Raw genomic sequence first — 16,695 nt, 5'->3', positions numbered from 1 at the left:
ATTTATATTATAAAAACTTAAAATGAAAACGTTTGTACAAATAAAAATATTGTGTTTTATTTTATTGATTTTATACGAATCATATAATTTGTAGATACTTCTAACATGCATGGATAAAAAAATTGAGATATTTTTAAATTTGCTAAGAATTTTTTAAATTCCGGTGAAGAGCTAACAATGCCTCTTTGTATGACTTGTTTTGGTGAAGTATTATTTCTTTTATACTTATTTGAAGCTTTTAAATTATTCCCTATATGTTCTGAATCTTGATGTACGAAATATTTCGTTAATAAATGATTTTTTAAATACTGATTATTAAAGTATTGATAAAGTTCATAATTGTTGAAAAACAACAATGTATAACTACTAAAAATAATTTCACTTTGAATAATATTTATATTTGTATCCAATACATTTTTATTTTTGTTTTTTACCACAGTCCATTCATCTTCTTCATCATCACAACTCAATTCTGTTTTTAAATATTTTATACTTATCATAAAATTTGGCATCAATTTAGATTCTAATATAGCAGAGACATTTTTATTTGAATCGCTTTTATTAAAAATATTTTTGTTACGACTTCTTACGAAAGTTGTGAAATAAAAGATAGCCGAGTAAAAGTTGCACATCCTATGAAAATCCATCCACATTGAAAACATAATTATCATTTATCATTCATCTTCTACGATACGAACTTTTTACTTACACATTATTCCATATTTTTATCGCCTTTTTAAGGGAATCGCTATATGAACATGCGAAAAGTATTACGAAAAATATAGATACAAAAACATAAACATATTGGAGTACAGTTTTTAACATTATTATCATGTTACAGTATATATAATTTGCTCTTGTAATGTGTAACATTTCTTCTATAGCCTCCGTTTTTGTCGAAATATTATACACAACTTCAAAATCTGAATTTTATAAGTAAAATAACGTAACTGCACGAAAGCTATTATATTAAATAAATTTATTATACAGAACGTAATATTTACCTTGTTGTTTTGAAATGACTGAATGATATATATTGTTTGTACATAGAGCTATCCATAATCCAAATCCCCAAAGGAATAAACTATTCCACGATATATAATGCGATCTTTTTTGCTTAAACAACTCTAAATAACGACGATACATTGTACAAATAATGGCATTTAAAAATATTTACCTTTTTTGTTAGTAATTGTCCACTACCATTATTTTGCATTTTGTGTGTTACTTTTTAATTCCTTGTTTCTCGAAAGAATATCATAATATTTGTTCAAAAGTAAATTTTGTACACGTTCATCAATGATATATAAATCGAAAAATTATACAAAATAAAAAAATAAGACAATCTATATGCAAGACGAATGCCCAATAGTTTCATGTGTATCATTTATTACATTACCTATTTAAATGTTAGTAATTTAAAATTTACAAAAAGATATAAATTAATATTATGATAAATATTTCTAAAGTGTTAATAAAAATTTGGAATGTACAATATTTCAACGCGACTTGATGCCTTGAATAGACAGCTCTTAATTATTTCTAAATTGCAAAAGATGGATGGAGAATGTAGTGTGTATCCTACAACAGCATGTAAAAAAGTAAATATAACATAATACATAAATTGATTTAGGAAAATAATAATGTAGGAGAAATTATATTTTATACAGTGTAATGTATACAATAACATTGCTAAATATTGTCACTGTGCCCGCAAAATTTTGTCTTTAAAAGACCAATGCAATAGTTTCAACTGCACTGAAAAATGCATATCACATGATAGTATTAAAAAGAGAATACCATGTAATATTATAACATGCAAAACACGCAAAAAATTAAATTTTTATAAGAAGGTTCCCTCAACTGAAGGTACATTAGTATCACTAATCCATGCAAAAGATAGTATGCATTAACATGTTGTTAATACAAAATTGTTTATTAGTTCATACAGATTTGAAGGATGAAGTTAATATAATAAATGATGCAATTGGTAAAAAGTTGAAAGAACCAGAAAAACAAAGTCAATCTGATCAAGTAGACTTAACTTCACAATTTTATAAAATGTATACTCAAGACAAAATAATTGATACATACGAAGAGAAAAGCGAGCAAACCATTCCAACAAAAGATAATTTTCACATTGAATTAAATATAAATGAAGCGGCAAAGCAGGAAACATTTCAAATAGAAATAGATGAAAGCATTTCAAATGAATTAGGGAAAATTGATTCCATTATAGCAGATATTTGTGCAAAAGACAAGAAAATTTTCGAAAGAATTCAAAAGGTTTTATTAAAAATAATAACCTTTTGTCTCTTTAAATTCATATAATACGTAATTTGTAGGATCTTTTAACTGAAAAAAAACGCACTAAAGAACTCGAAGAAAGATTGAAATCTTTAACTTGCAGTCTAAATTGTTTGAAAGAAGGTAGTGAACAAAGGGCAGTTTGTTTAAAAGATGTATTAGTAACAGCTGAAGAACAAAGAAATGTTGCAATGGACTTAGTGAAACAATCAAAAAATCAAGCAGATTTAGTCAAAACAGATAGGGATGAATTATTAAATGAGATTTCAAAATTACAAGTATGTACTTGAGAAAAGAATAATCTTTATTAATAGTAAAATAATTATCTTTTCAGCAACAGATAATTGAAGTTGCACATAAAAATACAGATCTGTTGCAAGAACGTGACAATTTAAAGAGCAAATTACAATCTTTATCAGAGGATGAATCTAAAAGGTAATTTCAAATAATTTTTAACATGAATATGGGTATTAGTTCTTGCTTCTTTAAAATGTAATCTAAGAATCACTTTAGATACTAAATGCATGCTTCAATCATACAAGGTGTGAGGAGGTTAAAAAAGAAGTGAATAAAATGAAACATGCTGTAAAAGAAAAAGAAAATGCTTTAAATAGGGAGAGAGCAGAATTTATGGATATGATTTTAGAACTTACAAACGTAATTAATATACAAAAGAGACGAATATGTGAAGTAAGTGGTATATGTAATAGTCAACTACATAGCATACATGAAAGAAATGAAGAATTATCTCAAAAGGTAAATTCAATAACAAGCATTGAATTATGATTTTATATTAATTTAAGTTATATTGGTAGAACATCGAGATATCGGAGATGAAAAATATGTTACAATCAAGTAACTCTACTTTTAAAGAAATGGAGGAGAAAATAGATCATTTGCAATATTGTTTATGTGAAGAAACAACGACTTGTAACCAACTGAAACAAGAATTAGAAACTTTCAAGGAAAATCATTTATCTGAATTGAGAATAAAAGACAAAATTATAGAGGAACAAAATAAAACAATTTCAAAACAAAAGAAGGTTTTATATCCATTAAAGTAAATTTATTAAAATAATTTTAAATTTAAATTAAAATGTTGTATTAACAAATACCTATCTTTATTAGTTATTACATGACAGTGAAGTGATGGTCCAGCAAGTTGCTTCCGAATTTAATGAGCTTAAAGATGAATTACACAAAGAAAGAGAGAAAAATGAATCTTTGCAAATAACATTGAATGAGAATGATACCAAATTAAGCAAGATATATTTATCGCAATGTGAAAAATGTAGAACACTTATAGTTGAAATAGATTATTTAAAAAAAGAGAAACAGAAGGCAATAGCACTTGCAAAATTTGCTTATCAAAAGTTGCATCAATCTATGAAAGAATATAAAAAGAGACTCATTTGTGAGAAACAGCAACACAGGTACATGGCATTGATTATTGAGGAAAGAGAACATGAGATAGGATGTTTGAGGAATCAAATTTATCAGAATAACATGAGAATTATTTAAAAAAGAAATAGTTATGTAGTATGCAGACAATTAAATTTAGTTGTAATTGTTTATATGATTATGAAGTTTTTTAATATACTCAATAGAATTATATATGAATAAATATTTACTAGTATTTATTTATATTGTAATATATATATTCTGCTTCTGATAACTTACAAATAAAACATAAATACAACTTCACATTGTAAATATGTACAATATACTATGTATAATGATAATGATAAATACTGTAAATTATCTAAATTTTAATTTAGATATTCTTACTCTGATCTCAAGGAATAGTAATTTAACATTTCTTTTATACCATGCGATGTTATAATTTAAGTGCATCTGCCAATTTTTATCTAAAAATTCTTTATAAAACACTGACATATCATCCGCAGTAATTGACGTTTTTCCTTGTGCTTTTAGAGTTTCTTGAAATTGCTTACGTTCCTATAATACATTCGATAAATTAAAATTTGAAATATATTTCATAATGATGTTATGTAAGAATTATGTTACACCTCTATGAAGGTACTATTATGTTCCGTCCAAAAATTTTGATTCCAAATTTGCGTGTCTTCTCTGGCTTCTCTAAATTTCTTTTCTAGCAGGCTTTCATCCTCAGATTTTGCAAAAATGATCGGCCTTAAATTCGAAACCGGATCAGGTGGTCCGATTAAATCAGCTTGTACAGGAGCTTTTAGGTTAGAAGATATCTTCTAATAATGAAAATAATGAATGTTCACTGAATCGACAATAATTGGAATGACATACTGAATGAAGAACTTACAGCACTAAACAATCGGGTTGCATAGTTCCACTGTTTTATTTGAACGTAATTATACATTCGAATCATTTCAGAGGTTCACACATGTTTTACAAGGTTATGTTTCTTTCGTTCATGCGTTTCGTTTACACTTAATACATCATTCTACGATGAGATAAACTTGTCCTATATTTGTATGACCACACTGCATAGAATAATAAAAAAACACGAACATAATTCTTATTCAATAAACAGCTTTTTATTTATATAATAATATAAGGTCTTTTATAAATATAATCTAATAAATCTAATTTCATTATTTTATTTACTACATAAGTAAGACTCAATTATATCTCTGCAATAGATTTGAGTATAAATCAATATGTACTTCGATTTCACATTTCAAAACACTGGCACTATATTTGCAAAAAGATCTGTTTTAGCATGATTTATTTGATGAAATAAATTATAAAAAAAAGAAAAAAATTAAAAAATTTGTTGGAAGTCTATCGATGTAAGATATTTTGTGCTAATCCCTCTAAAAACAAATTATCTTTTTTAAATTACAAAAAATACAATGTTTTAGTAAAAACATTCCTTCTATATGCATAAATCATTGTTTCAGGAAACATATCCACAGATACATTGATTAGTACATTGATAAGTTGTATTAATTATCATACATGCATAGACATATTTTCTGAAACAACGATGTTCATCAATCTTCCATGACTCATATTTCTTATAAATGACATTCAATGCTTAATTTATTGACTTTAAATATGCTGCATTGAATAAATCGAGCTCGTTTGTTAAATAATTAGCCTTATTTCGTAAAACTTTAGCACTACTAGTTGCTTCCTCTAGTATTCGTATTGTACTTGCAATATTTTTTAGTTCGGTATCCATTTCGGATGTTGTTTCATCTACTAAATGGCACAGACGTGCAAAGGTGCTAGATAGCTCTCTGCAATTATATATAAATAATATTAAAATTAATTTTGCGATAAAGTAAAAGTAGTAATAATTCAATAAAATAAAATAAAACTCACTGTTGTACTTGATGACTGCAATTCGCAGACGTGAGATCCACTATTAGTTTCAACTTTTTTGTAGCATGAGATACGTACTGACGTTTAAATTCACGTTCTTTTGCTTTATTAGTCCATGTTAATCGTTCATAGAGATATAGAGCACCATAAATAGCACCAGTTACCGCTATAAGTCTCCAACCAATTGTTTTTAACATCTTAAGCAAACAATTTCAGTAAAATAGATTTCATCCCTCAATAAAATAGATGTTTTTATTGTGTAATATACTTACAAATCCAGCAACTATAAGTCCTCCCATAGTACCTTGAGATGTTATAGATGCTATTGCGATTCTAGTAGCCAATGAGAAATCGTCTGATCTTGATTGATGGTTTGGAGTACTTGACATAAATTTTATAGAATCAACGCTTTCTGCAGGAGACATAATTGCTGGTGGTATCTACGATTATACAGATTAAATAACAATTTTATTATTATAAAAGTATTTTATACTATCTAATAAATTATCTTACCTCCTGCGGATAATTAACAATGGTTAACTTCCTTCCCTGTCTTCCCGCAAATCTATTAATTATGGCTGTAATTCCCCAAGAAAATCGAAATTCTAAATCTTCGTGAAAATCTGCGCATAGATTGTCACAATTTAATCTGTACAAAATTTCGAATGGTTCTCGTCTTGGTAAAATGTTTAGAGACATTTGTCTCTTATTCTCTGGCAATAAATTTGCCATTCGTTCTGTCATTTCTCTCTGAGAGTTTTCAATATTCAATGCCAACGCGGTGCTGAGTCTTGCTCTTAAGTTGGAACCTATATAAAATTATAAAGTTACAAATTTTATAAAATAAATATATGGTGAATAAATTAAAAAAACAATAATACCTAAGCCATTTTCTACGTGTGTATGAAGTTCCCGTTTATATACATTTAGAACTAGTGGGTCAGTATGGAACGGAACACTGAATTCATCAATAAGTACAGCTAATCTACGAATTTCTTCGCTCAGAGCTTTAGACACCCTTTGTTCTACATCCTCCACCATATGATGAATTTTGTCCTTCATTTCTTGAGTCAGCAACATTAATTGTTGTTCCGTGTAATTTAATTTATCATGGACATCTTTCTTAATATACAATTGTTCATTTTTCATTCTTTGTGTCCTATCTAGTATTTCATCTAGAGTTTGTCGTATTTCCCTGAAGAAAGCATATTTGATTTTATGCACTGAAAAATAAATATTTAGATAGAGTAAAACAAACAATAAATTATTTACGTAGCAATATGTTTTCCACGTTGAGAATGCTGTTCAAATTTCGTTTTCACAGCAGACTTTGAAATACATTCTTCAAATTTTCGTTCGAAATCTTGAAATTCGAAATATCGATTTTGAAATCCTTCTGCTAGTGCACCATCTACAAAAAGTTTCAAAAATATTAAAAATAAATAATTAATACAAACCATAAATAAAGAAACCATGTGTCTTACTATGAGCAGGTTGACCACGTTGTTCTTGCATACGAGCTTGAAGAGTTTCTTTTGCTGAAACGAAGAAAACTCGCTCTTCAGCATCTTTGGGTGTATAAACTTTTAATTCTCTTGATAAAAAATCGACAGCCCGCTCTTGATGTTGCGCCCTTACCTACACAAATGTAAATTGTAAATAAACATAAGTTACATTATAAATTGTAAAATAATGTAAAAAGCAAGAAGCACATAATCAAGTTTCTATCACATACTATAAGCATTGAATTGATGCAACTTATTGCATTGTTAAAAGAAGATTCTATTTAACTTAATTTTAACGAGTAATTTTCCATGCTACAAAATTTGTGCACATTATGTCTCTTGCATAGTGCACCATCGACTGTACTTATAATTAAAGTTATATATATCTTTCTCAGAAAAAAATATCTTACAATCAAGAAATATGAGTTCCACTATACTTAAAATTTACCAAATAGGATAACTTACCTCCTTCTGCTCTTTGACCAGCTAAAGGATAAATGGGGTATTACGTGAATTATTTAAGTAAAGCTGCCACTGCATACAGCTACTTATTAAAAAAATTTGTGCTTCACACATATACTTTTGAATACACTAGTACTAAGTAGTTTATGTGCAAATGGAATTTAAAATAATATGTAGTACCAGCTTTAATAAAAAAAATTCAGAATCTTCTTATATAATAAACTTAATTTATTTTTAATGAAGTATATTTAAAAATACTTTTTTAATGACTTTATAATTCTATATTATTAAACTTATATTTACATAATATCTGTTTCTATAAATTTATATAACACATACCTGTTCGAAAAATTCTGGTTCTGAAGCAGATGCATCCCATCTATTATTTAAAATGAAGATATTTGGTTTAGATAATTTTGTAGATACTTTGTGAAAAAAGTTCTTTTCCTGTAATTAGACTGTTATAAGTACGTACAACTAGAAATAAAATGGTGTAAAATTCAACAAAAGTGGATACATACTGTCACCATTAAAGTAGATTCAGCATTAGCCACGAGCACAAAAACATCTGCATCCAAACAATGTTTGTCAATCCACTCATCCAGATTTGGTGTCACATCCACTCCAGGACTGTCGACAAATACTACATCATCTCTTAATAGCAAACATTTTTCTTTCGGCCAAAATATTCTCACTAAATGACTTTCACATAACTTTTCTTTGCAGAGAGCATGACCTAATTGACCAACTGATTGAACAGGTTGTTTCTCAGTGGTTCCTTCTGTAATCAAGTAAGCTTCACCATTATCTGAACCTTCAACTTGTAAGAAGCAATTTGTTGTATGTCCTATGCCACTTGGTAAAATTTTATCACGTAACATTGCGTTAATAACTGTACTCTTTCCATTGCTAGTTCTGTAATATTTTGTAAAATATATAATTCAGATATGGCTAATACTTTTTAGCAATAATTCTAACAATATACCTTCCAAAAAATGCAACTTTCATGTGATCCCTTTTAAGTACATCTCTAATTGCACGAACCTTATCAACATAGCTATCAATTTTTTGTGCTTCTTCTGCAGTGACAATATTACGTTCAACTTGCAATGCTACAAAAATAATTTTAGTAAAAATGGTTCTAAGATCATATTTTCATATTCAAAATCTTGTATATTTCAAACGAATTACTTACATTTCATAAATCCTACAGTGTCCTGCACATAGTCTTCTATTTCCAAAAATATATCATTGATCTTTTTCTTGGCTTTAACAAAAATCTGAAGGGGAGAATTATCAGTTCGTATATCTGTCGATCTCAAGTGGCTGTCTCCTCCAATCATGGACATTGTACGATTGATGTAGGCAGCCATAGTTTGTAATTTACTTTATTGTGTAAGTAATATGTTTGGCAAAGTAAGAAAAAATACAGTGCAATATTTTAGGCAGAACGATGATGCAGTGCACAGCATGCAGGATCAACTGAAATCATAAAAAAGCAATAATTAAGTACCTTCTAAGAACAATTTCTATCTACATGATTAAATATACATTTTATAAACAGTTGCATAGAATCATAGGGCACTTACTAAATATATATAACAAAACACATATAATAAGCAACATTTATTTAAATATGAACATTAAACAAAAAAATAAAAGAAAGATAACATTATAATACAGCACAAAGAAATTTTAATATATTAAAAACAATACAATGTGACATATCAAAATACTATACACATTTCGGTATTGAAATTTATATGCTTCTAATCAGATAAAAGTTTACATTTAAAAGTCCCAAACACTTATGTGCAATGTATACACATATGATTAACTATATGAAATGTATCACACATAATAAGCATTATAAAACATTGTAATATACAAGGCAATAAAACCTTTTTGTCTTTAGTCATTGACGTGTCCTTTGTTGTAATATAAATGAGATGAAAGTTTGAATGTCTCCGTTAAATCAATGCCTCCAAATCTTCTAGAACAATTTATCATCATCTCATAACATTTTTATATTATATTTAGTATTAATAGAGAATATAATTTATATATTCTGCAAAATATTCAAAGAAATAGTTTTAATCGATCTTTTTTATAAGTCATAAATAAATTACACAACGAAGTGTTTTGATTCTCATATTGAATGAATTACTTAAGTCGTTACTTATATCAATTGTGATATTTATAAATTCTGACGATTTGAAATATACGTTTCGTACAAAATGATTGCAACAGATCTTTCTACGTCTTTATATTTCACTTTTAAAATAAAAACACGCATTACGAAGCGCGTTAATGCAATAATAAATATCACTTATTTATTATTCAAACATCTCTATTAAAGGAAAATAAAAACCAGTTAATGAAAAAGTTGAAAATACACTTTTCGATCATACGCCAAAATCTAACCTATAATAAAATTTCATTTAATCCAAGAAAATTGTCATCTTACCGTTAATAGTTAGGAATTTCCTGATATCATATTTCTAGTTGAATATCGTTTTAATCGTACGCAAAACAATGAATAACATTTCGTGATTGCAAAGTATCTAACGAATTAGAGATTAGATCAAAGTACGTTAAAATAAATTCACATGTGAACTGATTGGTAGTGGTAACAAACACGTGACATTCTGTACAAAGTGAAGGCTTATTTTTAAATATCATCCCATTTTCCTTATAACTGCTATGTATTTGTCAGTAACATTAAATGATTCATATATATATAAATTTATTACAATTTGAAAATTGTACATTCTTTTAAAAATTTAATTTTTATTAGAATCATTGAAGTCGGAAATTGTTTCAGTAATCTTAAATAAACCGTCACGCGAACTATTAATGTCGAATTTATTTGCGATAAAATTGTAAGAAATAATAATAAATGTATTTATAAGAATACATTACATATTTAAATTTCGTTTTTGGTGAAGACGACTTTTTCTTTTCATGCTATACTTACAACGTGTTTGGTAGATTGTGCGCATCTTCTAATGACATGGCGGACATTATTCTATTTCGTCTTGTGTGCACGAGACACATGTCCATATAGAAGCCAGTAATTAATCGAATAGTAAGTGATCAAAATTAAATTTGATATTACAAAGTACTATCTTCTGATGCGATAACATGACCAGCGGATTCGTACATTCCATCAAAGTTCCAAGACTTTATAAATCTGCTGCTAAGATTGTTCAGGAGGTTCGTGAGAAAGGTGGCAGTCTTAAATCATTGATTTACGGACAAAAACATCCTGTAAGTTAATATCTAATAAACATATTAAAAGAAAAGCAAAATGAAATAATTAAACTATAGAAAAATTTACCGAATATATAACTATTTTGAATTCATCGAATAACTAATCACTTTTCTCATTTCGGAGTATCATAGTCACATGGTTTTCGAAAGAGTGCATATTTATTTACGTTATTCTCAAATAATAATGTTACCTTTTTGTTTAATAATATAGAATGTGTCCGCGATATATTCTTTATGCCTCAATACATTGCAAAGAGAAGAGCAGTTAGATCATCTTATAAAGAAAACTAATATATTAGTGAATGAACCTCGTTTGCAACCGTGGTTAGCAAAAATCCTGATAACAGAATTACTTTGGGGGAAGAAGGCCTTGAAAACTGAATGTAAACCTGCTCAAACTATACTTGCGTATGAACAAAAATTTCGAGAAGAATTAAGCAATATTAGTGACATTGATGCGCTTCAGAAATCTCATAAAACAGGTAAAATATATTGTATTTACTTACCAATGAATGCATATTATGTTTACAGAAATGGGCCATTCGTGTGCAGGAAAATTAATAACCACATCTGATCTCAAATCTAAGATATATTAAATCGATTTCTTTGTAAGAGAATTATATATCCAGATTGATGGTTCTAATCATCCGTAACAACCGTATACTTACTAGCCGGCATCCTAGAATTAAAAGACTTTTCTCTTATATGGATAAAAATCAACAAAAAGTAAATCAAAAAGAAAGTTCGTTTGATCAGAACAAAGATCAAGGACCAGTTATGACTTTTGTAGCTATATTGGCGAAATTGTTCTTATACAGCATTGCTATGTTTACTCTACCATTTGCTGCATTTTTTGGAGTACAGCATGTTATGAAGGTTGAATTTCACATAGATAGATTCATAACAAATTGCATTTCTGTGTTTGCTGCAGTAATTACAGTAAATTTAATAATAGCTTGTTATGTTTATCAGGCACTTCATGAGCCTGATAATGTTAGTGAAATCAAAGCAATTGCAGATCAACCTTCTAAAGATAATTTAAATGAAAAAATTGATTAGATATTAAAACAAATGTATTTATTCTGCATATATAAATATATATATTTTAATATATATTAATAACATATTAATATTAATAACATATATAATATATTTGATATTTGTAGTAACTATATATAGTAAGTGTGATTTATATATTTCTATATTTTTTATTATTATTGTACATATATAATAATGCCAGTAGTAAATATAGTAATTTACTATGTATTTAACAATAAATAGTTTAGTAAGAAAGCACGAGTTTTACTTTATATCCATTATAAAATCAGTTACCTTCATGCGATTGCTAAAAAAGAATCTCATTTTTTTTCAGTAAAAAAAGCAAGATATGTTCGTATCAACACTTTATTAGTGTCACTAGAAAAAGGAATATCTTATTTTCAAGAGGAGGGATGGTCTTTCATGCCGAAATGCCTGAGTTATGTAGAGCATTTAAATGTCATAAAAAATTTAAAAAAGCCAAATTTTATTCAGGATTTTCATATTTCGGAATTACTTATTTTTCCACCTGACACAACTTTTCATGATCACCCTGGTTATCAAAATGGAGAAATTCTTTTACAAGACAAGGTAATTTTTATCAAAAATGATAGACGATTAATATTTTAACTATTTTTCTTATATCTTCAGGCTAGCTGTCTTCCATCACAACTGTTAAATCCAGAACCAGGGTCTACAGTACTTGATCTATGTGCAGCTCCTGGAATGAAATCATCTCACTTAGCTGCAATAATGGGAAATAAAGGGTGAGACCTATTATGCTATTTTGTACTGAATATTATATAATTCTATTATATCTGATGTTTCTAGAAAAATTTACGCAGTGGAAATTGATGAACGGAGGTATGAAACATTATGTGAACAAGTTAGAATAACAAATGCCACTTGTGTAGAAACTGTCAATAAAGATGCATTAATTTTGAACCCAAATGAATATCCCAATGTGGAATACATTCTAGTTGACCCAACATGCTCTGGTTCAGGTAGAATATTCCATATATATAAACAAAAATGTTTATCATAATTTAAAAAAAATTCTTTTATTATAGGTATGTTGGATAGACAGATAGTGCATGGCAATGAAAAGTGTGACCCACAGCGCCTCAAACAATTACAAGCATTCCAAGTTTTTATTTTGCGACACGCTTTATTAAATTTTCCGAATGTGAAGAGGATTGTTTATAGCACTTGCTCTATTCATCCAGAAGAAAATGAGCAAGTAATAGACGAAATTCTTGAAAATGTACAAGACGCATACAAGCTTTCTCCCATGAAGGATTTGTTAAATCAAAACTGGTTAAACTTCAGTTCGAAGAAATATAATTGTTCAGACAAATGTCTTTATGCCAATTCTGACATAGATTTGTGCAATGGTTTCTTTGTTGCTGTATTTGAACGAAACTTTGATGTGCCACTACCAGAATACAAACGAAAAGGAAACGTTGCATTAAATAACAGAGAAGTAGATGAAGTAGAAGTATTACACCTTGAGAAAGCAAATACGACACGGAAGAGAAAAAAGCGCGGGAAAAGGAAAAGTGCGAATCAAGGACCTTTCAAAGACGAAGAAAAGAGTGACAGCATAAGTATTCTAAACGCTTCTTCTGATACGGCTAAAATCGTCCAAGAAATAAACAATGATAATGATTTGTCTCAAAATGATGGCGATGAGTCTTGTCAAAATGACGACGATGAGCATTCTGAGAACGATAACGAAGTTGTTATCAAAACGAAGAAAAGGAAGATTGAACGAAAGATTATGAAGTTGCCTCGTGAAGGTCTCCGACTATCATTTCATAAAGAAGTCACATTACAGAAAAAGAAAAGGAAAACCCTTTAAAAATATAACTTATTATCCTTGGATGTTTCTTTATTGTTGTTACGTAAAATATATTGAGATTTTTTATATTGGATTTATATTGGAAAACAGTAAATATGTACTATTGAATTAAAGAAAGGAACAGGAATATAATACGATGTTCTTTTCTTTTCTTCTTTATTTTGCTTTTTGTCTGTGTGATACCTCTTTAGTTATTTTTACTGTTACTTCGGATAAAATCAACGTCTTTTTATTGTGGTAGTGTCGTGCAACTTACGATCACGGCACGAAATCAAAAACACGCATCACGTAACCGATACTACAATGTTATGTTCTTCAGACCGAATACGTTAAATTCCACAATAATTTATACATATTGTTTGGAAAAAAATAAAAAAGAAGTAGGTAAAGTAATTAATTTAAACGAAACCATAAAATTACATGTCAAATATTATTACTTTTATTTCTCTTTAATTTCATTTAATTCCTTGTTGGCAAGTAAGGTTTTTTTGTGAAAAAGAACAGTAGGTTAAAAAATTAGTTAATAAATTACCATGTATTCGTATTTAATTCAATATTTTTCATTTCATGATCGAAGAACACGAGAAATGACTCGTTTCAAATTTAAAATTCGTTCAAATATCATTGTAAATCTTAATTTCAAGGATACCGTTAAAACGATCCTGATAATCCTTATGATGTACATGATGTTTTCTCAATGAGCGATGAAAAATACGCCTTAGCCACGTACCAACCTTATCTTGCCATTCCCGGAAACAAATGCATTTTATGTGAACACTCCTGTGCCTCGCGTTGGCCTACACAAGGTCTTTGAATACCTTTCGATAAAGATCTTTTGATATATCGACCTCTTATGAATCGTGGTAATATTCAATGATAATACGATAATGATAATTAAGTATGTATAATATAGCCACGTGATTGCATCATTAATTATATGCATGATAGCTGCTTAATACGAAATTTTCATAATTGTTTTTGAGATGCAAATTTCATCTTGTAATATTTTTCTCAATGAGTATAAATATTGTCAAGTTTATTTAAATTTAATATTGTAACAGTAGATAAAGATTATAACGTGATTGTAATAATTTATCGGTATTTATTGAACCTAGGAATTCATGAATCGTAGTAGTGTAAAGAGGGACATGAGCAACGCTAGTTAACGTATCACAACAAGCGTATATCTTAAAGGCAAGGAAGACAGGCGATGGCAGCAGGATAGGTGGAGGCCACTCAACTGTAGAGTGAAAGCTTCGAGTAGATGCCACAATGCAAATACGTTATAACTGTACTGTAATGATTATTTGACTTTAAGATATGTGTTACGCCTATAAACCTGCAAATTGCCGTTTATTAGCTGTACTTTTCACAGAATTGACAATTTAGCTTTCCAGAACGAATATCATGAATAAAAAAAGATAATTCATAGAAAAGATATTAAAATATATGCTATTGAGTACAGAAACTACATCTCTCATATTGTTTTTCTTGATAAAAATGATAACATTTGAAGCAATTTTTGTTTTTTATACTCTTCTGTGCTTCTTTAATAATGCGCGCTAATTAAGTTCAGTTTTTCAGGCACGCACCTTCGTGACATTTATGAAACAATGTTGGATATCATTTGAGCTTCTTATCTTTATCGCAAATACGATACTTTATCACCGTTCTGAAACTGTATAAAGAAAGAAAAAAAAAAAAAGAACGATTGTAGCTTTCGGCCAATGGCTCTTCCAGTTTTATTGTAAAGTCGATAGTATGAAGGGAGACACGGCTCTGTCTGTTGTTTTTGCTCGACTGCCCGGAAAAGTTTCGAGTATCGCATGAAATCATCGAGGCACATTTTTTTTTTATTTTTCTGGATTAAAAAAGTTTTCCCTTTTTTTAATGGCTTGCCCCTTAATCGGATATCGGTACTTCCGTGACACGAAACCCGTTGACCTGCTTGGTCCCTATGGACTTCCGGTAGCTTTCAAACGCGACAGCAATCATTTCAGTAAAACAAAACTGCTTTTATCTGATATTTATTTTATAGCATTCAACTCTTATAACAAATAGCGGATTTAAGTGAAACAAATATTAAATAATTAGATACAAAATTAAATAGAATGTTACGCTTATTACTTTCTAACTTCACCCTCTTGAAAGTATGAAATAATATTTGAATTACGATATATTGCGATAATATTAAAAATACAAAATAAAAAAGATTCTAGACTAAAAAGTGTTCTAGTTTCGGAATTAACGACGTCTTTCCTCCCCTTTTTTCAGTCCAGTACATTTCTGGACAGGAACAAACCTAACAAATTTCAAATAGTCTAGTAGAGAGAAAGTTGAGATTCGGTGTTTACCGAATCCCGCTGATTCTCGCTTACTGTGATATACGAGCCGCTCGGCCGCTCGATTACTTAAGTGGTTGAAGAACGAATCTGGTCAGCCGCCTTCCGTGGCGAGCACGCAACTCTACCAAAGTATCGACTATTCGCCCCTCCGTGGACGGAATATTATAAAGATGACCACTGTAATGCAACAAATCAACTTTACAATGTGAAATCATGAAATAAATACAATTAAAAATTATATCTCGAGAAATATTTTCTGATATTAAACAGATATTATAGGATCACGATAATAAATTCTCAGATATTTAACAGGTCTCAAAATGTTTGATAAATATTCTAATTGGAAATTTTTATGCAAAGAAGAGCGTCGGTCGAATGTGTAGTATTAACGTTATCGCTTGTTTTGTTCGACCTTCGCGGCGGCCGCCTTCTGTATCTTGTATTCATATCATGCATTCTGCAATTCTTAAGCTTTATGCGGCTAATCATCCTAGTCGCCGTCCGATAAGTCTAGTGTTCCTGGTGTGAAGAAATGCAAGCCATCTAGGGATTGTTAAAAAAAGATATTGAGCACAGG

At 29.0% G+C, this 16,695-nt stretch overlaps 4 protein-coding genes across 9 annotated transcripts; 2 read left to right on the top strand and 2 right to left on the bottom strand.

Moving 5' to 3' along the window:
* Positions 1-1,556: 1,556 nt before the first annotated feature.
* On the top strand, positions 1,557-3,942 carry LOC100650249 (GRIP and coiled-coil domain-containing protein). Its single transcript, XM_048409960.1, has 8 exons — positions 1,557-1,601; positions 1,671-1,869; positions 1,943-2,286; positions 2,346-2,585; positions 2,642-2,742; positions 2,850-3,063; positions 3,123-3,350; positions 3,436-3,942. The coding sequence occupies exons 1-8, from the start codon at positions 1,557-1,559 to the stop codon at positions 3,826-3,828; spliced, it is 1,764 nt and encodes a 587-aa protein (XP_048265917.1). The 3' UTR covers positions 3,829-3,942.
* Positions 3,943-3,951: 9 nt separating this feature from the next.
* Positions 3,952-4,744, bottom strand: LOC105666300 (COA8 family protein CG14806, mitochondrial). The gene is made up of 3 exons (XM_012314418.2): positions 4,607-4,744; positions 4,338-4,535; positions 3,952-4,266 (listed from the first exon to the last, which is right to left on the bottom strand). The coding sequence occupies exons 1-3, from the start codon at positions 4,670-4,672 to the stop codon at positions 4,066-4,068; spliced, it is 465 nt and encodes a 154-aa protein (XP_012169808.1). The 5' UTR covers positions 4,673-4,744; the 3' UTR covers positions 3,952-4,065.
* LOC100646597 (transmembrane GTPase Marf) lies at positions 4,619-10,710 on the bottom strand. 6 transcript variants are annotated; one of them, XM_048410391.1, is made up of 14 exons: positions 10,069-10,237; positions 9,503-9,594; positions 8,797-8,881; positions 8,587-8,713; positions 8,123-8,516; positions 7,941-8,048; positions 7,605-7,625; positions 7,119-7,272; positions 6,907-7,045; positions 6,516-6,829; positions 6,148-6,443; positions 5,907-6,074; positions 5,635-5,831; positions 4,619-5,549 (listed from the first exon to the last, which is right to left on the bottom strand). In XM_048410391.1, the coding sequence occupies exons 2-14, from the start codon at positions 9,518-9,520 to the stop codon at positions 5,345-5,347; spliced, it is 2,226 nt and encodes a 741-aa protein (XP_048266348.1). In that variant the 5' UTR covers positions 9,521-9,594; positions 10,069-10,237; the 3' UTR covers positions 4,619-5,344. The 6 variants fall into 6 exon arrangements, with proteins under 6 accessions (XP_048266348.1, XP_048266349.1, XP_048266346.1 ...); XM_048410392.1 differs by having other exon boundaries at positions 9,503-9,591; XM_048410389.1 differs by lacking the exons at positions 9,503-9,594; positions 10,069-10,237 and adding an exon at positions 10,579-10,710 and having other exon boundaries at positions 8,797-9,083.
* A 35-nt stretch (positions 10,711-10,745) lies between these two features.
* On the top strand, positions 10,746-14,209 carry LOC100646720 (28S rRNA (cytosine-C(5))-methyltransferase). Its single transcript, XM_003399361.4, has 6 exons — positions 10,746-10,871; positions 11,086-11,356; positions 12,247-12,503; positions 12,564-12,679; positions 12,744-12,916; positions 12,983-14,209. The coding sequence occupies exons 1-6, from the start codon at positions 10,746-10,748 to the stop codon at positions 13,771-13,773; spliced, it is 1,734 nt and encodes a 577-aa protein (XP_003399409.1). The 3' UTR covers positions 13,774-14,209.
* The last annotated feature ends 2,486 nt before the right edge of the window (positions 14,210-16,695 follow it).

This window comes from Bombus terrestris, chromosome 11, assembly GCF_910591885.1.
Source record: "Bombus terrestris chromosome 11, iyBomTerr1.2, whole genome shotgun sequence".
Lineage (NCBI taxonomy): Eukaryota > Metazoa > Arthropoda > Insecta > Hymenoptera > Apidae > Bombus > Bombus terrestris.
The sequence above is the reverse complement of the archived record's forward strand: the minus strand, read 5'-3'. Positions and strand labels throughout refer to the sequence as shown.

Coding starts and splice junctions, on each gene's coding strand:
- LOC100650249 (XM_048409960.1), top strand. CDS start 1,557: ATGGATGGAGAATGTAGTGTGTATCCTACAACAGCATGTAAAAAA. Junction 1,870..1,942: donor GAAGGTTCCCTCAACTGAAG/GTACATTAGTAT, acceptor ATTGTTTATTAG/TTCATACAGATTTGAAGGAT. Junction 2,743..2,849: donor TCAGAGGATGAATCTAAAAG/GTAATTTCAAAT, acceptor CAATCATACAAG/GTGTGAGGAGGTTAAAAAAG.
- LOC105666300 (XM_012314418.2), bottom strand. CDS start 4,672: ATGATTCGAATGTATAATTACGTTCAAATAAAACAGTGGAACTATGCA. Junction 4,536..4,606: donor CAACCCGATTGTTTAGTGCT/GTAAGTTCTTCA, acceptor TTTCATTATTAG/AAGATATCTTCTAACCTAAA. Junction 4,267..4,337: donor ATAATAGTACCTTCATAGAG/GTGTAACATAAT, acceptor AATGTATTATAG/GAACGTAAGCAATTTCAAGA.
- LOC100646597 (XM_048410389.1), bottom strand. CDS start 8,974: ATGGCTGCCTACATCAATCGTACAATGTCCATGATTGGAGGAGACAGC. Junction 8,517..8,586: donor AAAGTTGCATTTTTTGGAAG/GTATATTGTTAG, acceptor AAAATATTACAG/AACTAGCAATGGAAAGAGTA. Junction 6,830..6,906: donor CGTGGAAAACATATTGCTAC/GTAAATAATTTA, acceptor TGCTTTCTTCAG/GGAAATACGACAAACTCTAG.
- LOC100646720 (XM_003399361.4), top strand. CDS start 10,746: ATGACCAGCGGATTCGTACATTCCATCAAAGTTCCAAGACTTTATAAA. Junction 10,872..11,085: donor TTTACGGACAAAAACATCCT/GTAAGTTAATAT, acceptor TTAATAATATAG/AATGTGTCCGCGATATATTC. Junction 11,357..12,246: donor TCAGAAATCTCATAAAACAG/GTAAAATATATT, acceptor ATTTTTTTTCAG/TAAAAAAAGCAAGATATGTT.